Here is a 22,163-nt window from a genome sequence, read left to right as displayed (position 1 = left end):
AATTCATTAATAATTATGCAATGCTAACAAAGGCCCATTTGGGTGTGGCTCGGACATTGTCTTCAAATCGTCTCCGCCATAACATTCAATCCAATCCGATGACAAACGTTAACCATAGGTCACGACTGTAAGCCAAGAAACCATTTTTATCACGAACATGGCCGCTATATACGCTTTGTTCACGCACCCTTTTCCCTCTTCTTCTTCTTCTTCTTCTTCTTCTTCTGATTCTCTCTTTTCATACCCACTAGCTCCTCCAACCACTGCTCATTTCTCACCACCTTCTCCTGTAACCTTTCGTAACCATGAATGGTTTTCTCTGTTAAAGTTAACCAGAACCCCAAGAATTGAGCCAAAATCGTTAATAACCCAAGTGGGTCTTCGACCACCCAATGAACAGCTTCTTATCCAATGCAGTTCCAATGCTCTGGCTGATTTAGGTAAGCAACTCTCAGAGTCCTTTTCTCAAACATATTGCCAGAAACAAAAACTGCATGACTTCATTTGTTATATCTTGTTCCAGGGAATCTCTTCTCATTCCTTCAAGAAATTGGAATCGACGAGAAAGAAACCGAAGTGCTTTTGAACAAGAACCCAGCTCTCACATTGACATCTTTGGATGCAATACGTACTCGGATTCTTTCTTTCCATTCGGTTGGAATTGATGGCCTTGTGCTTTCTCACTTGATTACAAAATGCCCAAATCTATTAACAGCTGAGGAAATTGGTCCGTTCCTAAACTTTGTGCGCAATGATTTGGAAGGAAAGATTGAGCCTTTGCAGCTGAAGCGCCTCTTCAGCACAACAGAAGCAATATTCTTGGTGGGTTTTGATCAGAAGGTGAGATTGCTTCTTCATCGAGGAGTCCCCCGCGAGAAGATTTTTGATGTTCTCAACAAGGTCAATTTATACAAGGCATTGTGTCTTAAGCCAGTTGAAGAAATTGATAGGACTATAACATTCTTGAGCCGCTTTGGTGGGGTTGATTTGATTGTGAGGCGTCCGACACTCCTCAATTATGACCCGGACACTCAGTTGGTTCCAAGAATTGGGTTCCTCAAAGAGCTTAGTGGTGGAGATGAGGATGCCACAGGGACTTTGTTGGGTAAGCTTCCTGCAATTTTGAGTTACACTGTGGACCACACAAAAGGCCATGTAGAGTTGTTGAGGTCTTTGGCTGGCCTAACCGATGATCAGATATTCAAATTTTTGCTTGTTTTCCCCAATGTGGTCAGTGCCAGCAGGGAGAGGAAATTGCGTCCTAGAATTCATTTTCTCAAACAATGTGGGTTGAGTTCAAATGATATCTACAAGTTTTTGATTAAAGCCCCCTTGTTTCTAGGCTTGTCTTTTGAAGACAACCTTGCATATAAACTTGTTTTTTTGGTGAAGATTGGGTATAAATATAGAACAAAAGACTTGGCAGCGGCAATGGGATCTGCCACCAGAACAAGCTGTGAGAATTTGCAAAAGGTAATTGACTTGTTCTTGAGTTATGGGTTTTCGTGTGAGGACATAGTTGTCATGAGCAGGAAGCATCCACAGATACTGCAATACAGTCATAGTGCTTTAGAGAAGAAGATGGAGTACTTGATAAATGAGATGGGTCGTGAAGTTGAAGAGTTATTGACCTTCCCTGCATTCCTTGGTTACAAACTCGATGATAGAATTAAAGCCAGGTATGAGGTAAAGAAGAAGATTTTGGGGGAAGGAATGTCACTGAATAAGCTCCTAACTGTTTCGTCTGAGAGATTTTCAACAAAGAAGCCAGCTTATGTGGTTGATATTAAGAAGATGCAGCAAAAGTAAACAAATCAGCAAAGGCAGACGAGAAAGAAAGGAAGATATGTCATAAACTGTGCGAATTAATTTGTAAACGGAATGCATGGCAGTAAAACATGTAATATCAGCTCCTCCGTATGTGTTAGGCACCAGCAATGAAATGATGCATGTACTTTGTAATTTCACAGAATCTTCCGTTCATACATCACAAAACTATGCCTCTCAAACTTTGAATCAACAATGTCTCAGGAAGCCTCAGCCTCCAACTACATTGTTGCCACTAGGAATCTACAGATGATTTGAAAACATAACTATACAGAAAGATTGGACTTTGCTAGGCCTATTTATTCTGCCAAGGAATGTTCTCTAGCTCGTTCCACCACCCAAGGCTCCATTTTCTCAACTTTACCATTGCCTTTGGGTATAATAAGCCCATAACCTCCTTCTTTTCTTTTGTATATGATATTAATCTCACCTGCGAAAGAATGAAGGAAAATTTCAACCACGGGATAACAGATATCAAAAACTGATCAATGCAGGAGAAAATGAAGGCAACAGTGAGTTTGTAGTTCATACCAGTTTCTTCATTTCGGAAAGCATAGAAGTCATGATCAACATTTTCCAGTTGATCAACAGCTTCAGCAACAGTCAACGGCGGCATGTCAAAGTATTTTGTACGGACAATCTACAATGAAGGATGAAACAATGAGTATATGATTGAGAAGAACAGCATGTCTGGAAACCAAATAAAAAAAAAAACTTTTATCTTTCTAACTCTTAGCATGATTTCATAGCTAAAAGAAACAGAGTGCCAACTCATCATTGATAAGAAAGAAGATAAACAATTACTACCTATGATGATTGTAATGATGAACCCATATGAAATATATAGCATAATTATGAAGTATATGATATAAGTTAAAACACATGTTAAATGTAAAACTGAATAACCTTTGTAGAAAAGTAAAAGTTCAAGTGATAACCTCATCACCAATAAAGTCTCCATCCTCCTCTTGGGGAACTGCCTCTTCCTCTTCCTCTTCCTCTTCCTCTTCCTCTTGCACCAGTAGTTGTGTTGTAGGCTCCCTGACTTTCAGCCTGTTAAAACCTTTCATGTGTCGACCATGGTCTGATTCCTTCTCCTTGATTTTCCTCAACTTCCTCTGGATGATAGAAGAAGCCAGATCTATGCTTGCGTAGAGTGTCTCAGCTTCTTCCTCAGCCCGGAATACTCCATGCCTCTTTGTGAACAAAGTCACCTACACGAACACAAATACAGCCCCTTATGAGGATAAACCATTCAGTGCAATTCCAGATAATATAAAACATTCATGGAAATGCCCATAAGGCAATACCTCACATCTTTTAATCCTTGGGCCTTTCCCAAACTCTCCACCTCGAACAGACAATCGAACATCAGCTTCCCTCGCAAGGTGGCTATGCTTTAGAAGTGCCTTGCCAACCTTGTCTTCCACATGCTTCTTGACCGTTTCTGTTAACTAAGTTCACAGATAGAAAATTTTCCTTTCAAATTTCACTCCTTATATGATCAAAGGAGAACATTTTAGATAGAAACAGCACAAGAGTTAGGGTCAGCTTAGAGTCATCATAATCGATTACATGACAAAAGCTTTACAACTCACAACAATTACTAAATTGACCAGAGTCGGATTTCTTATTTTCCTCACATAATGAACTTTCCTCGAATGAAGTTAAGTAATGTGATTTAATTTCATATTCTTTGCTGCAACTTGTAAGGCCGGTTTTCATTAAACAAATCAATGCAAACCTCATAAAATGCTTACAAAACCAAGAAAATGTAAGCTAAAATACCTGCAGATTCTTCCCCTGTATGATCAACTTGACTGAGGAGAGTGGGCCGTCCCAAGACATCCGTACAGAGAGTGTTCCATGGTACTTATTCTTTCTGGGTCTAATCACAATGGAAATGGGTTTCAGATTCTTACATGGGTTCAAGAAAGTGGAAGAGTTAGACGATAAACTGAAGATTTGGGGCTTCGTCTTTGTGAAAGGCGTCGATGAGAGGGTAGCCATTGACTGAGAAGACGAAGAAGAAGAAGAGGGAAGAAGGGGGTGAAGAAAGGTTGCCCGTGATGACGTAAATAGAGTAGCCATTTGGACCATTTGGTGATTACCGCAAAGTGCTTGGATTGATGGAAAGTAGGAGGGAAAGAGGGGTTTTAGGATTTATGAGGAGAGCGTTCTACACAGTGACTCAGTGACAGTGAGAAGGGGGACAACCGACGAAAAAAGAGCATGGGATATACTATGACCCACACGTGGTAATATCAGACATTATCCACTTCACCTTGTCCAAAATCCGGGATTTTTTTCTGCAGTTAATTGTAAGACACGGTAGAAATCTTAACCGTAAATCTTCTACACCTACTTGGATGGATGGTGTAGATTGGATGCAGTCCCTGCGTTTCTTTTTTGGGCGTTTATGGTTTTGTTTGTCCAACCCCTTTTCGGATAGGCATGCATACATACTAAGTTACTAACCCAACATGTTATCTGGCAGACCTGATAAGATTTTTATGTAGCATGAATTTAGGGATGGCAAAATTCCCTGCCCTGAAAATTCTCATGAGTACCCACTCTGAGTAAGCGGATATGGTAATACTATCCTCATCCCCACCTCACATTGTCTTGTATACTTGTTTAATAAAAATATTATATTATATAATTATATTTTAATATATTATCTTAATTTTTGTTACATGTCTTTAAAATTTAGGCATAAATTCAATTTAGACACATAACTATATAAGTTATTTTAACGGGATCTATGAACTTTAAAATATTTCAAATATACACCCGATCTATTATCTAAATTGAAAAATAAATTTCTGTCCATTGATTCGTTGAGAGATCAGTTAAATGACAGCTTGACTTTTGCTGACCGGGATTACTTGAATGAGTGACACAGGTCCACCTAACCCCTGACACGGGTCCACAAAGTCATCATCTCTTTCTCGCTCGTTGAACACAAGTGAGAGATTTATATTCGAATTTGGGGAAAACGTGATGATTTTTGGAGACTAAATGGTCAGGAGAGCGTTCGACGAGCGGGAAAGAGGTGATGGGTGTGTAGGCCCGTGTCAAGTGGACATGTGTTGCTCATTTGACGGAAAATGTATGTTGAGTTTGTGCCACGTCGCCAATTAATCCCCGTTGGTAAAAGCCAAGTTGACATTTAACTGATCTCTCAATAAATTGATGGACGAAATTTCATTTTTCAATTTACATAATAAATCAGATGTATATTTGAAATATTTGAAAGTTTGTGGACCCCGTTGAAATAGCATATATAGTTATGTGTCTAAATTGAATTTATGCCTAAAATTTAATAGTGTTCTCTTTATAATTTAGTGTTATTGTAATATATATGATGAATTTTAATGTATTTCATCTATTATATTATATATTTATATTAATTTGTTATGTTATTAATAAAAAAAATTATTATTTTTTAAATAATAAGAGCCCCGAATATCTCCGATGGGAACCCAATTACTCGGCGGGACGGGTATGGTATTGGCAAACCCACCCCGTTGCCACCCCTAAGCATGATAATGATGTGTGTGTGAAATTGGAATTTTCTTCTTCCTCCTCTTATTTCCTCATAGGGAATGACAACTTTCATTGTTAGAAATAAATGTTTTATTATTAAATTTATGTAAAATTGAATGCATAAATTTGAATTTTGATGACTTGGTTAGTTTGATATTTTAAAGGATAACTATAAGTCTATAATTGTTTTAATAGATTGACTCCAAACTATCAACTAATTTGAAGAGGAAGGAAAAAGAAAAGAAATGTTAAAAAAACTCCACATTATTAAGGACTTTGATTGTTTGAGGGAACCAAAGGGTGTATCTTTCGGCTAGAGGTGGATGTAACATGTGTTTGGTCGACTCCATCTCTCCAACAATAAACATTGATTGAGACTGTATTGTTTATTATTTTATGACTCTGATTAGTTTACTGTATACATTATTTCACGTGCAAATCTTAGAAAAATGGCACGATTACATCAAGAGTGAAATTATATGATGCAAATATGCCATGTGTCATGATGATTGATGACCATCGCAATAATTTGCTTGACAGTGTTTGAAGGTAAAATGGCAATTTTGTTTTTGGCTGAGAACAAATGGCAATATTTTCAACACAACCCGTGTATGCAGGATACACCTTACAAGATGCACTACAAAGTCTAGAATATTTTAGAATGAAGGAGTCAGCCAACTCAAGGATGCCATCTACCATGGGCCTCATGGCCCATGTCTGAGGATAGATAGAATATTAAAGAGTCTTTATTTTTAATCTTTACCTTTTTAGTTCTAGGTATGTTAAATGTAAATTACAAATTTAAATCTCAAATAATATTTAGTATTTTACTTAGAGTATCGAAAAAAAAAAAAGATATTTAGCATTTTACTTGTGGAATAAGTAAGTTTTTTAATGAGTATGTACTAAATCAATGAAATATTAATATATTATTTAAAATTTAAATTTCAAATACAAATTAAAAATCTTTAACATTACTCTTAAGGCTCATTTAGTTCGCAAAATTAAATTATTAATAAATTAACTTTTATGCATCTTTCAAGAGAATAGAATGTAGGGTTCTTATTCTTGTGTTTAGTAAAATTGAAAAAATAAATCAAGAAATACCTTTTTTATTTCATTTCTCAATTTTAGTTCATGTAGAAATAGGAAATAGAAGGCTTATTCACACCATTGCCCCATGTGAGATATACTTTTTTTCATTTTGCCCCTGAAACTTAAATCATCCTCTCAGTTTGTCACCTGAATTTCACACAGTTGTTGCAAAAGACCCTATACCGTCAACTCTGTCAATTTTTCCGTTAAAATAGCTGACATGGCACCTATATGGCATGAGTGAGATTTTCTAGTTATGTAAGATCCATATAGACAAAAAAAATTATAAAAAATTGACATGGATTTTATTATTTTTTAGTTTAAAAATTGTTTTTTATTATTTTTTTTGTTCACATGAATTTTATATAATTAAAAAAGGGTCTCACTCGTGCCATATAGGTGCTACGTCAGCTATTTTAACGAAAAAATTGACAGAGTTGACGGCATAGGGTCTTTTACAACAACTGTGTGAAATTCAGGTGGCAAACTGAGAAGATTTAAGTTTCAGGAAACAAAGTAAAAAAAAATGTATCTCACAAGAGACAATAATATGAATAAACCAAAATAAAATAAGAAAAATAGTTTTTAAAAAGCATCATTAATGTTTTCCCATCGGAAGGAAAACCAAACTCAAGCTAGAGAAATGATTCGTTTTCCTCGTTTTGGAGATATCAAATTCCCATGAGTCAAAAAATAATTTCTTTATGCATGTACTCACCTGAACATAGAAATGAAATTAGTTTATCATTTTCAAGCTTTCAAAACATCAACCACACACAAGGAGTGAAATTTCGAAAATTTCGCCGAAATTTTCGTTTTTTAGGGGTCCCGAAATTTTATACCATACCCGTTAATTTTCGTTAATTTTTCGGCAAAATTTCGGTAAAATTTCGGCCGAAATTTCGAAGCCGCCTCATGTTCATTTTTTAAACTGTCAGCGAAATTTCGCCCAAATTTCGACGAAATTTCGCCCAAATTTCGACGAAATTTCGCCCAAATTTCGACGAAATTTCGCCCAAATTTCGACGAAATTTGGCGAAATTTCGCGACTATACATTTAGATCTTCATCTGCCCAGCCCCATTTCTTTCTATTTTCATCTCTCAGATCTCTCTCTATCTCTATTCTCTGTCTTCTCCTTGGGCCTCGTCCTTGCGAAGCTTCTCGAGCCGCAGGAGCTCGACCTCCTTGATGTACTTCTTGCGGACCTCCTTGACTTGCTTGGCGTACTCTCAGTGGAGGCGCGCGAGCTTGGCCTCCGCCTGTTTTGGGTCTCTGGGGGCCTCCCAGCAACCGATGAAGGAGTTGGGCTCGGAGTACTGGTGATTCTGCTGGTGGCTGTTGTGGTGCGACGGCTTCGTGGTAAAATTTGGTAGTGAGGAGACTTTAGGATAAGTTGCTAAAACAAACGGGAGGGGAGGATCGACCCGTTCAGTATAATTCCGAAGAAAGACTGTTGGCAGCAGGTGTTGACATTTATTTGGCTCCCTTCAAAAGGGCAGGGTTAAGCTCGGCAGAGGGTTAATAGGGTAGGGTCCTGTCCTTAAGATTCAGATAAGAATGCTTTGGGTGCAGCTTTTGCTTTGGGTGCAGCTTTTGCTTTTCAGTTAAAAAGGTAAGTGGTAAAATTTGGGTGTTGTTGTATAGCCTGCAGTCACGGGTGAAAAGGAAGAAGGAAAGAAAAAAAAGGAAGAAGGAAAGAAAAAAAAGAAAAGGAAAGAAAAGAAAAGAAAAGAAAAAGAAAAGAAAAAAAGAAAAAAAAAGAAAAAAAAACACGTTTTATTTGCGTCTATGCGCTCGTTGACCCGAGACTTTTCCAACAAGACTAAAATCAAGATTGAGTCTTTTCTAATTTTTATTGTTTCTCAATGACTTGCCAAAATCACTTAAAATTCAAATAATTTACCAAAATCAACTTCGAGGTTCGAAAAACGTTCTGTAAAATCTCGTGAGCTCGTCTCAATAAATTTTATTTTTGTACTACTTCAAATTCATTTATTTCCTTCCAAAATTCCTCAGAAAAATTCTAATATCTTCGAATTAACAAGATAATTATCAATAAATCACTATTTACTTCAAAATAAATTATAAACCAACTTTTTGGGATCTCACAATCTATTTATAGATTGTTTTTTGTTATTAGATTAAGTGGTTTAGAAAATAACAATACATGTCATTTTCTTATTTGTCCACATATGTTTTAAGGACAATTGGATTCAAAATGATTAAATATCCCTTAAAAAGAGGTCATTTTTATGTAATTAGTAATTAGTGAACTATTTTTATTTAACAGTATTTGCCTCCAGCGCACATTATATTCACCTTATATCATTTGAAACCTACCATATAATTTGATTTCTTCAATATTTTTTATCAATGTAGTAGATAATATGTTAAATAAACATATGGTCAAGTTTCATTCAAAATTTCCGTATTTTGATAGCAATTTCCGTCGTTTTTGTTTAATTTTATCGAAATCGAAATTTTAATCGAAATTTCCGCGAAAATTTCCGTCGAAATTTCCATCGAAAATTTCCTCGAAACCGAAATTTTACTCCTTGACCACACATACTCTTAAAAAAATATTATAGTAGCTATTATAAAGGGTTAGAGCCACTAATGGCAAAGTGGTATTGTGGTACAATGGGATCCAATGTAATACATGAACAGTTCCTTGGCCAATCGGAGCACAACAACCACACATTCTCGTTCCCACCTTGCTCATCTCCCCAATAAGCAAGCGAGTACAACCGTGTACAAGCTGTGAGAGTAGGAATCCATACCAAATAAAGTAAAATTAAGATGGCCATCGACCCCTTCTTCAGGGCCACAAATGAATCCTCTCCCACTAGCCCATCCACGTGGCTAAATCATGTCCATAGATCCACTGCCTCCCTCAGAGCACTCACAAATATCTCCGAAATATCTAGTATTATATCTTCAGTGCGGGACCCACAAGCATGCCACTTGTCTCCACGCAAAAATCTCCCTGGAAAAAAATGGTTTCTTTAAAATCTGGACCACCAACTTCAAAACCCAATGACGCTTTGCCTTTTGATCGATCTATGGCCCTCGTCTTAGATTGGGTTGAAGACGTGGCACGTATGGTCCCACACACAAGAGGGCTCGAGATATTTTCCTCTCTTGTAATAGTTTGAGAACATTTAAGACCGTTGGATACTTCGGACTCGGTATCTTCGCCGTCAAATTTAAGACTTGAGATATTTTTAGCTGAACAAAAAGTTCTTTCGTTTCAGCAAAGCTGCAAAGGACATTCACATGGGATATTGAGATTTCGAGCTCTCTCGAGCTTTTCTGAAACATCATAAAGACTCTGTTTTTCCGGTTACAGAGAGATTGAGACAGTACAGAGAGTGAAAATGGGTGAGGTGGTGATGAGTAGCGAGGACTTGGAAGTGAAGGGAGAGAGCGAGACAAAGAAAAACATGGCAGAGACAGAGAATAAGGATGGGTGCGATTCTTCAAGTGGGGTGGTGATGAGGTGGGAGAAGCTCATGCCTGGTATGAACATGAGGGTCTTGTTGGTTGAAGCTGATGACTCCACCAGGCATATTATAGCTGCGTTGCTTAGGAAATGTAGCTACAGAGGTCAGTTGTTCTTTCTTTCTTCACTGCTGTTGTAGCTTTTGCTTAAAGTCTTCATTTTGTTCAAATTTTATCGTTTTTTTACCAATTAATGAACTGGGTTTTTGTTTTTCTTGGCGATCTTTGGTTGTGAATTTGTAGGTGTTAGACTTTTAGTGGTCCATTGAATTAGATCATGTGTTTCTTTTCTCTTTTTTTTCTTTCTTACCTTCTTTGGTTAAGGAAATAAAAAAGGGTGAAGATCCTGCTCTTCTATTTCTGTGCCTCTGCGGATGAAGAATTGAAGATACCGTTGACTTATCATGAAGTTGAAGCTTTACGCTCTTTTATATTGGTTCGTCTTAATGACAAGGAACATAGGCGAATAATCGAAATTGATGTAAAGTTATTGTTTGGTTCTAAAATATTATAAATTATCATTCATATGAAGGCTTAAGATTTTACAAAATAGTAAAATTTATCAAATTCAGCTACATCCAGGAAGAGTTCTAGTTCTAAATTTCTAATTACAAAAAGAAAATGCTTTCCTTTTATACCTTCACCTGTTCTGACTACGATGAATAAAGGGTTAATGGTTGAGGTCACTTGTTTTCGACTTTTCGTCTTTGCTGCTTTTAGTTGGTACGGAATGTCCTTATTCCCGGCTTATATTTCAGGTTAAGCATGAAAGTTTTGATTGTTCAGGGTCGTATGAATTTTGATAGAATTTTCCTCTCAATTTCCAACTTAAGATATGAAGAGAAAAGAAGTGAAGCAAAGTTTTGGGAAACAAAGAAATAGAAGTCTTTAAGTCATCAATTACAAAGCAAAAATAAAACAATTATTTGGAAACAGGAAATGGAAAGCACCAATTGTACCAAACAGCTCCTAGATCCCTCCACCCCCTTTGAGGGATCTCCATGTTGTGACTTGAAATCTATGTGTATAATTTCAAGGCTAAGCTCACCCCTAATAAATATGGTGAAATCTATGTGTATTGACATATCAATTTCTTCCTGCATGCTTGCTTTTCTATATATGCATGGTATTCTTTTCTTGTGTTGTAATTTGATCACTAGCACTTTGGTAGGCTGACACAGTACTCTTTGAACTTACGATAGCTCTTGTTTTTGTTTGAGCAGTTGCTGCTGTATCTGATGGCTTAAAGGCATGGGAGATACTCAAGGGAAGACCGCATAACATAGACCTCATACTGACAGAAGTAGATCTGCCGTCAATATCTGGATTTGCTTTGCTTACACTAATCATGGAGCACAAGATCTGCAAGAACATTCCTGTTATAAGTATGATATGAAGAACAAATAAATGTGGATTTGATATTCAGCTGATTGTTTTTCCACCATGGTGGTGTTTAATGATAATTTGCACTTCTTTTGTGATCTTGCAGTGATGTCTTCTCAGGATTCAATCAGCACAGTTTACAAATGCATGATGAGAGGTGTTTCTGACTATCTTGTTAAGCCTATTAGGAAGAATGAGCTGAGAAATCTTTGGCAGCATGTTTGGAGAAGAAAATCTGTATGCCTACTAAAACTTTCTGTTAACTTTTTGTTTAGCTTGGAAATCTTGTCTTAGCATATCTGACTGAGCTCAATTGAATTCTATTGACTATCAGTTACACAGAAATGGCCTCCAGGATAATAGTGTTGGACAACAAAAGGTTGAAGGCACTTCTGAAAACGATGCTGCAAGCAATGATTCAAGGGGATATATGGCATGTGCTCTGAGAAATAAGGAAAACTATGAAAAAGGGACCAATTCTCAGGTTAGTGTTTCATATTTTGTAAATGACCCAGGAAAAACATTAATTGGCATGTCTTCAAATGCCGTGTAGAGCCATTCTTGACTTTGTCCATATAGTGGACTGACAGCCCTTCAGTCAGTGTAGATTGTTAATGATCACTCAATCACAGTGCTCAGAATGCTTGGTGTATGTCTAATCCAGGGAATATCTATCAATTTTAATGAGGCCACTCAGGGTTAATAGGAATTTCCTTTCAGTTTAGGTTGGCTACAAGAAGTTTTCTGCAGACTGACTCCATGTTTGCTTTAGGCTGACTGAATGTTTTTTGTCTCTTGCAGAGCTCTTGTACAAAGCCAGACTTCGAAGCTGAGAGTGCCCCCGTGGATATGCAGGAATTTTCACAGCAAACACAGGGCAAAACTTTTCTAGGTGACTTGAGAATGCAGAAAGATGAATCACACACGCAGGAAAATGAAGCTAGGGGTAAAACATCTTTACCTTTCCAATTCAGCAGTTTCTTGTCTGTTTTTTTTGGCCAATTCTTGTGTGTTGGTAGGAAGGCCTGTTAACACTTTTCAATGTGTCAATCAAATTAGGACCAATTGTGGGTGACTATGAGGACATTGACACAGAGGTTTCACTAGGCGAGGGTATCGGGCCCGAAAGTCATGGGAAGGAGGCTAATATGGCTAGTGAGGCTTGTGACAATAACGAACTCCTTGTCAAGTCTTCTAGAGATGCCACTGACTTCTTTGGAGTATTCAATAGTTATCCAAATAGCAACCAAAGAAATTCTTCTTCAAGTAATAGGCCTAGCACGCTCAATTCTGCTCCACAATTGGATCTTTCCTTGAGAAGATCCGATTCCAGTGGCTTTGAGGCTCAAGTTACTGAGAAAAGGCATACCCTTGGCCATTCTAATGCCTCAGCCTTTACACGGTGAGTTTCTATTTCCTTTTTCGGCCTTTGGGACCTATAAATTTCAATTGGTTTGCTGAGTCCTAAGTGAACATGAATGTATTGGAATGCATTATGATCGTTGTGCTTAGTAGAAAGATAAGGAGATACATGGGGCATTATGATTTTTGACGTGCAAGGTAATGAGGTTGTAGATGTTACAGTGTTAACTACTGTGTTATTTGTTCTAGGAGAGCGGGTGGGAAAGATTGAATCATTGATTTTTTCAGTAGATATATTAAACTTTTCTCTTTCACTGGGACTTATTTACCAATTCAATCATCGATCCGTCTTGCAGATACATCAACAAGCCATTGCAGCCCCAGAATACAACATCAACCGGTGTTTGTGATCAACAAAAGGCATATGAAGCCAAATCTGAGAAGCCTACATCGAATATCAATACTGATTGTGATGGTCCAAGGAGTATTGTCACTCTAGCAACTGGTCAATCTAACCATTCTGAAATTGGAACGTCATGCCCTCAGCAGAGAGTATTTCCCCTTCCTGTTTCTGTGAAAGGTCTAAGGTTTAAGAATCTATGCAGTGGGTATGGCACCGAATTGCCTCCAACATTTTGTACACAATCAAGTCCATCACCAATGCCAAGTTCAGCTGTCCAGCAGGAACCCTCATTTCTAATGAGTACATTTTATCCCACAAATCTTCAAAAGAATAAATCTGAGCATGCATACAATGCACATTATCAAAATGCGAAAGTTGCCATGGACCAAACTATGCAGCAGCAGCTGCAGGAGGAAAAGAGATTGGATGAGGATCGAGGGCATATTTCTTCAACCAACGATCACGATCAGAGTGCAACCAGTAGTTTCTGTAATGGAAATGCAAGTCATCTTAATAGCATGGGGTATGGAAGTGCTTGTGGAAGTAATAGCAATGTTGATCAGGTGGCTATATTTAGGACTGCTCCAGAGACCAAGAATGAAGACAGTTTCTTTACTCACAGTGGAAATTCTCATCGATCCATCCTAAGAGAAGCAGCTCTAAACAAGTTCCGCTTGAAGAGGAAAGAGAGATGCTACGAGAAGAAGGTACATCATTATCTCTTGCCATCCTTGATATTTTGGCTCTCATTTTTACTACTATCTTGGCCTTTGCCTCTCCCCCACCTCCAAAACAAGGAAAATGGGGTTTTCCAAATATGCTATAATTCTCTAACGAGATATTTCATTCACAGGTTCGTTACGAGAGCCGAAAGAAACTTGCAGAGCAGCGTCCCAGAATAAAAGGACAGTTTGTTCGTCAAGTGCTTACCGATCCTTCACCTGCAGAAACTGATGGCAATACATATGATGGTTATGCGTTAAGCTAACTACATGGTTTCTTGACTCTTGTACGTAGATATAGTTAAGATGGCAGAATTGAGTAGTATAGCTTTGTTACACCATTTTCATTTCTTGGTGCCTTAAAACAGAGATGAGTAGAAAAATTCAAGGATCTCTGAAGATGCTTTCTGACACCACTTCCATATTCATCTCGTTTGTTGATGGATATACATTAACCCATTTCAATTACCATGTATCCTTTGTAAAATAGGGTTGTATATTTTTTCCCCTTTAGGGCCGCCTTAGTGATTCTTCACATAGTTGTTATCACATAGATCTGTTCATTCAGAGTTTCATATGTTGGTATGCAAACTTCATTGATATATATAATTATCTTCTTTTGTTACTCGCGAGCTATTCTAGGAGTTTGTAATTTGAGACCGGCAAGAAGGAAAAGCGTTTTCATTTCAAGGGAATACCAAAACTGGCCTCCTTCAATGGTTTGCATGTTAGCAGCAGCAACATCTGAATCACGAAGGTTAACTTCAGTGGTTGGTGCTGACCGTATTGGTAGCATTGGTTCTTGGAACATAGGCCATTCTCGGAGGCTTAAGTTGATAACTAGTCCCCTTTCAACACCTTAATTTAAAAATGGGTGGCGTTTCCCTACAGTGAATTTGAGTGCTAAATTACGTACTGTTGGGTACTTCCTATACCTACTCGCCTCCATAAATAAATATTTGTTCTTTTGTACATGTAAAATCTGGTTTTTTCTTTCTTTTTACAAACAAGAAGATTCAAACCTAAGATCTACCAGTGGTCCAGGACCACCTTTGCACCCACCCTAATACATGTAAATTCTAATCGAGGTGAACAAAAAGTGAGTCCATGCCCTGCAACTTCAATTCATCAAAAATCATTTTCAGCTAGCGAGTAGCAACAGATACGTCTCGGCCGGTACAACCTACATTACATGCTGCACTATTGTCCAAACAAGGATTTATCAAAGTCATCAATGTGATCAAAATGATAAAGCCTTTTCCCCACTAATTGTGTTAGGTAATTTCCCATAGGGACAACCCAATTCAAAACTTTACAACAAATGCAAGTTTATAGGCAACTACTCAAGGCACCTTCCACCTTTTTCTTGCACATAATGGTTCTGGTCATACATCTTGATTACAAACAATGCCGTGCTAAAATTTTGTATGTAGCATTGAGAGTGAAATAATAATGTTATGATTTGCAGGTGTCAGGGATCAGGATATATGGAAAAATACAAATACATATGAACAACAAATATTCACGAGTACCACCACCACCACCAGTTTGCAGATACATCAGATTTTGATGGGTAGCACTCAGCACTCAGCACTCAGCACTCAGCACTCAGCAGGCACTGGATATCATAAACCCCATAAGTACATCTGTTCATGCTTATCTCTAAGCAATCAATCAAATGAAAAGCCTAATATCTTTTTTGTTTTTTTTTTTGGTTGTTGTTGTTTGCTGTTATAATCAAAGTCATAAAGGAACTCTTTTTGGTGCCAGATGGAAGAAGAAATAAGCGAAATTTAAGAGAAAAGAAGAGTAGATGAGAAATCACTAAGGTGACAATTGGGTCCTGGTCCTCCTTTCTCTTTAGTCTTAAATTGATTGAAGGGCTAAAAAACTGAAAAGGTTTCAAAAAGCAAAAAACAAACACCTCTCAATTTCAAACGATTGAGTTAACTCTGAGTCTCTGTAAGTCATGTATAATATTCCCTACAAGATTCGAACAGGAGGGTCCGGGTCCCTCATAATAATAGCAATAGTAAACCAAACCAAATTACGAAACAAAATCAGTCGTATTTTTCTGCCAGAATACCTTTTTTGAGTATTCACATCCAAAGGCAGTGACCCACTTTGGTGCCACACACTTTTTTTGAGTATTCACATCCAACGGCCACTGAAGGTTTATCAACTAAGAGTCTTGTACCATACATACATGCTCTTTTCTTAACCTAAAAGTAAACAGGTAACAGCTGCATAAGACATAATATGAATAAACCCAAGAAATGAATGATTGGGGTTGTTTCCCAGTGGTTTCGAAAAAGCCTGTTAATAGATTCTCCATGTCTTCTCTCCTTTTGAACTCTTCCCGAGTGGTGAACTGTATATAAAATTAAGACCAAGGTTGCACTGCTAAATAATCATATTTTAATCCATGATCTCAATTTTCTAATAACCATCTTGCATTTACTAGAACAGAACAAACAAAAATAGAGAAGGGGATGCCACTAGGCTATTGCACCATTTCTCACTCTGTCACTCATCTCCAATCAACATGAAAGGCTATTGGCTATTGGCTAGTCTATCTCTAATTGCTCTTTTAAAAGCCTTTCACTTTCCTCTCAATTATTCCAAAAGTGTTTCCAATCTCTGATTCTGGCTAATATAGATATCCCCGTGTCCTCTGCTTTTGATTATCATGGTATCTATAATTTAGATTATATTTTCTTGTAAAGGACAATGAGATAGGAGGAGAATCGTACATAATTCAAACTTTTATATTAAATTGGTTGCATGGCTTCTCTAAGATAGCACAGTGCAAGTATATTCATGATTCATGAATCATGATTCAGGAAGAGGTTCTTAATTGAGACCCATTGACTGATGGGTGTGTCCACTCCACATGATCACATCTATGTTCATGTATACATGGCTTTTGTAAGGAGTGTTATTACTCTGTGATTACAGCTGGTAATCACCAGCAGTACCCCAGTACTATGCATATCTTGCAACCACTATTTTAATATATGTTCCGACTTTAGTACAAGTGAAACGTACCAATCAAAACAACAGAGAGACAATGAACAACATTACAAGTTTACAACAACCTCCTCAAATATTCATGAATCATGGCATGATATGATGGATGGCAAATTGACCACTAGCTCTGTTTTTGTAATAAGCTACAAGTAATTTCCTCCTAAATTTATTTCAACTCTCCTTAAGCCGTAAAGGGCTTTACTGAACTAACTAGCACAACTTTCTATCTTGAATTTTCTTTTTATATCTTTTTAACTCTGCAGTACTATTCATGCATGCAACTTTTAGCAATTGCAAGTAATTTAGTTGGTAATAAGGCAGTTCATTTTGCTTTTTGGAAAAGGCTAGGCTCGTCCCACCCCAACTTGGTCATTCATGAATTAAGCCACAACAGGTGGTGGTCTAATGATCCAATGGTTGATATCTTCATGATTTACCTAAACATTTAATAATTGACCCTCCAAATTAAATCCTCATTTCAAAAGTTTACAAGTAAATATAAAGGAGAGGAGCTGCCAGTCAAAAGTCTTAAGACACCAAAAATTATTGCTGCTTTCTGCTTCCCACTGCTGCCCATTCTATATTAACCCATCACCTCCCTCCTCTTACTTAGCCCTGTAAACCTCCTCTTCTCTCCTTCTCTGTCTCTCAATCTCTCTGTTTTGCTGCAAATGTCTCAAGCCCTCTCAAAATCTCCTAAACACTGTGGCGATAAACAAAGGCTGAACATTGGCAAGCTCTATAAGAAGCTATTCTTACTATTCTCTGCATTTTCCACCACAATTCTGTCTCTCATACTACTTGTTTGGCTCATCCTACGCCCCACGAAACCCGAGTTCTCACTCAAAGAAGCTGACATCTACCAACTCAACCTCTCAGGTGGTGGCCACCTTCTCAACTCCTCCGTCCAACTCAGCCTGCTCTCCAAGAACCCAAATCAGAAAGTGGGTATTTACTACGACGAGCTCCAAGTGTATGCTTCATACAAGGGTCAACAAATCACTGTGTACACGTCACTGCCTCCTTTCTACCAAGGACATGAAGAGAGCAATATCTTAACGGCTTCTTTGATGGGAAATGGTCTGCCGGTGGCTCCCTCCTTTGGTTATGAAGTGGGGCGTGATCAGACGGCGGGGAGACTGGTTTTGGATCTCAAAGTGATCGGACGGCTGAGGTGGAAGGTGGGGACTTGGGTGTCTGGAAGGTACAGAGTGAACGTAGGTTGTGTTGCAGTGATGGCTTTTGGGCCTTCCATCCCAACAGGTCCACTCACTTCAAGGCAAGGGACTCAGTGTTCCACCACCATCTGAATTCGCAAACCAACAACACTGCCTACGTACTCTGCTACTACTAACATGATTGATTGACTAGCTACGTGAGTTTGTTAATTTGCTTCTTCTATATATTTTGATATTGGTCTTTTGGTTGCTTAGTGTTGACGTAAGTATTTTGCTACGCCCATAAGTGTTTGTAAATTCTGAATTATATAATCATGATTGATATTCTCAATTCTGTATGTATAGGACATAAGTGAGAATGAAAAGCTTACCCTGTTTGTAATATTCTCAATCTTATCTTCTTATTAGTTAATTCATTCTCGTGAATGACTTAGAAAAAAGGTAGAGGGGTTGTTGATCATCTTTTCAGTAGTGGGTTTTGATTTGAGAAGCTAGGGATGATGATGATGAGGAGCAGAGGAGGAGGGGTTGAATTTGTTCACCTTTGGTTGTTTAATTTGTGGACAGAAAAAAAGAAAAGGATTGACTGACGAGGGATTAAAGACATAAAAAAGAGGCAATGATGGGTGAGATGCCAACTAGAGAAAGAAAAAGAAGAGAAAAAGGTGGGAAATCCATTATTTTCTTCGTTAAGGAATCTTCAATTTACAGTTAAATCCCTCATCACCTTTAGACTTATAATGCATGGACTGTCTTGCTTTCCTCTTGCCCTCTTGGCCCCCAAGTTACAACTGAATCTGCATGTATCATATACTGTATCTTCATTGAAGCTTCACTTAATAATTATTCCATATATATACCCAGCCCAACATTGAAAATGAAATTGGCTTTCTCACTTATTGAATATACTGCAGAATCAGCTGATAAATAATTCTGTCTGGGTTGATAAAAAAATTTAAAAAAAATTTGTCTGGGAAGAGGGTAGGTAGGTAGATATGAGATAGATACGGCTGTCTCAGAAAACCCAGAATGGTACACCATTCTGATTCCATGGGAAAGATTCATTTGTTTTTCTTTTTCCTTAAAAGTAATTCTTGGTTCTTAATATAATTTCTCCATAATTCTACACGTGATTTTACCTTGACATATCAAAATATTCTTAAACTGAAATCAATCTACTTATCGACCACTTTGAGATTACAATCAAATTTACGATCCTTCAGCAAAAACATTAAAGTCAGAAGGTAAGTAAACATCCAACAGAATCTAATAGATTATTAGGGGAATATTAGGAGAAATATGTCTTGTTACAGCTTTACAGAAGGCAGCCTCCGGTTTGATTAACTTTACAATTACCTTTTTGGTTCCTCCAATTACCAAAATCACACTTAAATAAAATTAAATAACAGCAGGTGAAAGCGACATATTAGAGAGTATTATTAGTTAACACTTGAACACTGCCATCTTGCCTATCTTGCAACAACACATAAACCAAACGGTCAAATTCCAATACTTCAAAATTTACGATGCTGACAAAAATTACTTTCCATAAATCTTAAAAAGCAAAAGAAAAATGAATTGGGGAAAATCAAGTCCCACAATTTAAAAAGTAGCACTACTTTTTAAGTAGGGATCCAAAAGAAAGCTAGCGTCTCCTACCTGATATGCCCACGTCCCCACAAAAATGACTCTGAATAGATGAAATAGCCACACAAACTTCACCACAATGCTGCTGCCTTTTTATAAATGCATTTCGATATCAGTGGGTAATTCTCTTCTATGAACACTTTCTTTTCATTTTTTTAACAAAAGTTTGGTAATGGAATGATTACTTCAAGAATTTACCAACCACTTCAAGTTTAATAACATGAATTTTACAAGAAGACCCTACAAGACTAGAGAGTGCCTTTTCCACAATTACAAAGGCCATCAAACTCTCCTACCCCAGACAGAGACAGCGCCTTGTGGAAGTTTGGAAGAAACGCGCTACAGAGGAGTAATTAAAGCATGCCAACAAAACAATGAAGTTGTAGTTGGACAAGTAAACCCAAATTTTTGTTCCATCAACTTAAAACACTCTCCTTGAATACAAAATTACTAATATATTTGAAGAGCCCTGAATTAAAATTTAACATGGATACAAAAATGAACAAAGGATTTGAACTACCAGGACTTTAAACCCCCCTGCTTATGTTACAGCCTATATTTCCTTCTGGTATGCAGTAATGGAATGCATTATGCAGGCATAATATTATTGTGAAATACTTAAAAATCTAGTATGAAACATGCCAACTTTCTATAGACAAATACTACCAGTTGTAAGTTGACAGACAAGTTTAAGAACAAGGTTATCAATCTTAAGTGGCAACAACCAATCAAGGTCCATGAAAAAAGTTCCAGCATGCTAATCCAGATTTAAGAATTAAGAGTGAGCATGAACTGGGAGGAACAGAAAGGATTCAAAGACCTATGGTTCCTGGTACATTGTGACAGAGTACATTGTGAAGGGCCAACTGGTCAATCTAATGAAGAGAATGAATGATTGTCAGGATTCCAACATAAACTTCCCATATAATCATTATTGTATCATAAGGCCAATACATTCTCAAATCCCTCTCCACGAGGGCACATGTGATTTGTTTGAAATTTTGAATGAATAATAAACTCCCAAATAGAAACAAGGAGTATGTCACTGAAAAGTGAAAACTACAAGAAAAGAAGAATGAAGATGCATAACTAAGCAAAAATTACCACAATCACAGTATCAAAACTTACAAGAAAATTTGTAACTTTCTTATTATGATTTAAAGAAAAAGTAATACATACATTCAACCAAAATTGAATCAAGGAGTCCTCTCAAATCCCAAAAAGAGACATCTATTATGAACTAAACAGCAGCTGAAAGCCTCAAAACATTATCTCACAAGATTGTTTAATGTTAAGTATCTTCAAAAGATCAACATCATACTCTAAACTGTTCTCTACGAATCCAACAAGTAGAAGAAACATACCATTACTGCATTACATTGTAAAAGAGGCATCTTTCTTATATCCTAAAAGTCAGAAACCCAAATCAAGATTGTACAGAATCAAGACTAACCCATTTCCAAAAATGCTTCTTGACAGACACAGCCTCGTGAGCAACACTCATTTCATCGCAATTCGCATACTCATGCTCCTCCTCAGTGCAAAACTCTCCCTCTGGCAAACCCTCTACCCAAGCATCCACCGAATGCAATTCGTAACATGCCGGCAAACCCGGATACGACGCCGAATTGCGCTCCTCCACCTTCTTCTGATACGAACCGGGAACAATTGTCACAATGCCACTGTTGCCGGAATCTTTCGAAGACCCATTTAGTATCGAACCGAGCTCTTCCATAACCGCCCGGTTTGCGGCTGATTCGGGGTCCTCGCCGGGCTTCATTTTCTCCGACAAGGGTCGGCCTCGGTTTCTCACACTGCCGTCCGATAATTCTTGGTGGGCTTCGACCAAAATGCGTTTTTTATCGTCGATGATCCGGACGGTGACGACGTGAACGGTCCGAACCGGAGGGGTTGAGTCGGCTAGAGAGCTTTCGCCTTCGGAAAGCTCGAGCCAGAGGTTGTGGACGTTCTTGGTGCCGGGCTTGACCCCCCAAGAAGCGAAGGAGTCGGAAAGCAAGCGGGGCTTGAGCCAGTCGGAGAGGGACTGAGGGGTGGTGAAGTGGTGATGGTGGTGAAGGGACATGGTTGGGATTTTGATGAAGCGGCGAGGGCAGGAAGGGAAATAAAGAAAAGGGGTATTGGAGAAGAGGGTGGTGGGTCTGGTGGAGGAGGAGAAGAGGAAGCGGATGGAGAGGGCGGTGAGGAGGAGATCTGGTAGGATTGGGAGCTTGATGTTAATGGGGTTTTGGAGAAGGTTGTTTCTGATTGGTTGCTGTGGCGGTGACATATCAGCAATTGTGAAAATGATAATAACAATGGTTAATGTTTGGGGTAAGGAATAATAATGGGGTTTCGGGGATGAGGTCCATTCTCTGATTCAAGATGAAGAAGATGGAGGAAGAAGAGAAGGGGGCGGTGTTCGTTGGGAAAAATAAGAGGTGGGAATTTGTGGTTTTTTTGTTTT

The 22,163-nt window shown here is 37.9% G+C and overlaps 5 protein-coding genes across 6 annotated transcripts; 3 read left to right on the top strand and 2 right to left on the bottom strand.

Annotated features, from left to right (window-relative positions):
* Positions 1-86: 86 nt before the first annotated feature.
* On the top strand, positions 87-1,809 carry PTAC15 (plastid transcriptionally active 15). Its single transcript, XM_086237957.1, has 2 exons — positions 87-440; positions 524-1,809. Exons 1-2 carry the CDS (start codon positions 158-160, stop codon positions 1,807-1,809), a joined length of 1,569 nt encoding a protein of 522 aa, XP_086094083.1. The 5' UTR covers positions 87-157.
* Positions 1,810-1,830: 21 nt separating this feature from the next.
* LOC147289162 (30S ribosomal protein) lies at positions 1,831-4,034 on the bottom strand. Its single transcript, XM_086237958.1, has 5 exons — positions 3,616-4,034; positions 3,138-3,281; positions 2,766-3,041; positions 2,359-2,467; positions 1,831-2,257 (listed from the first exon to the last, which is right to left on the bottom strand). The coding sequence occupies exons 1-5, from the start codon at positions 3,925-3,927 to the stop codon at positions 2,127-2,129; spliced, it is 972 nt and encodes a 323-aa protein (XP_086094084.1). The 5' UTR covers positions 3,928-4,034; the 3' UTR covers positions 1,831-2,126.
* Positions 4,035-9,752: 5,718 nt separating this feature from the next.
* Positions 9,753-14,469, top strand: PRR5 (two-component response regulator-like protein). Of its 2 annotated transcripts, none has more exons than XM_086236715.1 (8): positions 9,753-10,079; positions 11,198-11,359; positions 11,464-11,594; positions 11,692-11,841; positions 12,159-12,303; positions 12,417-12,759; positions 13,076-13,829; positions 13,976-14,469. In XM_086236715.1, exons 1-8 carry the CDS (start codon positions 9,851-9,853, stop codon positions 14,108-14,110), a joined length of 2,049 nt encoding a protein of 682 aa, XP_086092841.1. In that variant the 5' UTR covers positions 9,753-9,850; the 3' UTR covers positions 14,111-14,469. The 2 variants fall into 2 exon arrangements, with proteins under 2 accessions (XP_086092841.1, XP_086092842.1); XM_086236716.1 differs by lacking the exon at positions 9,753-10,079 and adding an exon at positions 10,236-10,410.
* A 2,949-nt stretch (positions 14,470-17,418) lies between these two features.
* LOC147289160 (Late embryogenesis abundant (LEA) hydroxyproline-rich glycoprotein family) lies at positions 17,419-18,436 on the top strand. The gene has a single exon (XM_086237654.1). It carries the CDS (start codon positions 17,546-17,548, stop codon positions 18,182-18,184), a length of 639 nt encoding a protein of 212 aa, XP_086093780.1. The 5' UTR covers positions 17,419-17,545; the 3' UTR covers positions 18,185-18,436.
* Positions 18,437-20,823: 2,387 nt separating this feature from the next.
* On the bottom strand, positions 20,824-22,163 carry LOC147289159 (RING-H2 zinc finger protein). Its single transcript, XM_086237859.1, has one exon. The coding sequence runs from the start codon at positions 21,984-21,986 to the stop codon at positions 21,126-21,128; it is 861 nt and encodes a 286-aa protein (XP_086093985.1). The 5' UTR covers positions 21,987-22,163; the 3' UTR covers positions 20,824-21,125.

Source organism: Dryas octopetala, chromosome 3, assembly GCF_963921425.1.
Source record: "Dryas octopetala chromosome 3, drDryOcto1.1, whole genome shotgun sequence".
NCBI classification, from domain to species: Eukaryota; Viridiplantae; Streptophyta; class Magnoliopsida; order Rosales; family Rosaceae; genus Dryas; species Dryas octopetala.
Note: the sequence above shows the minus strand (reverse complement) of the source record. Positions and strands in the feature narration are given on the sequence as shown.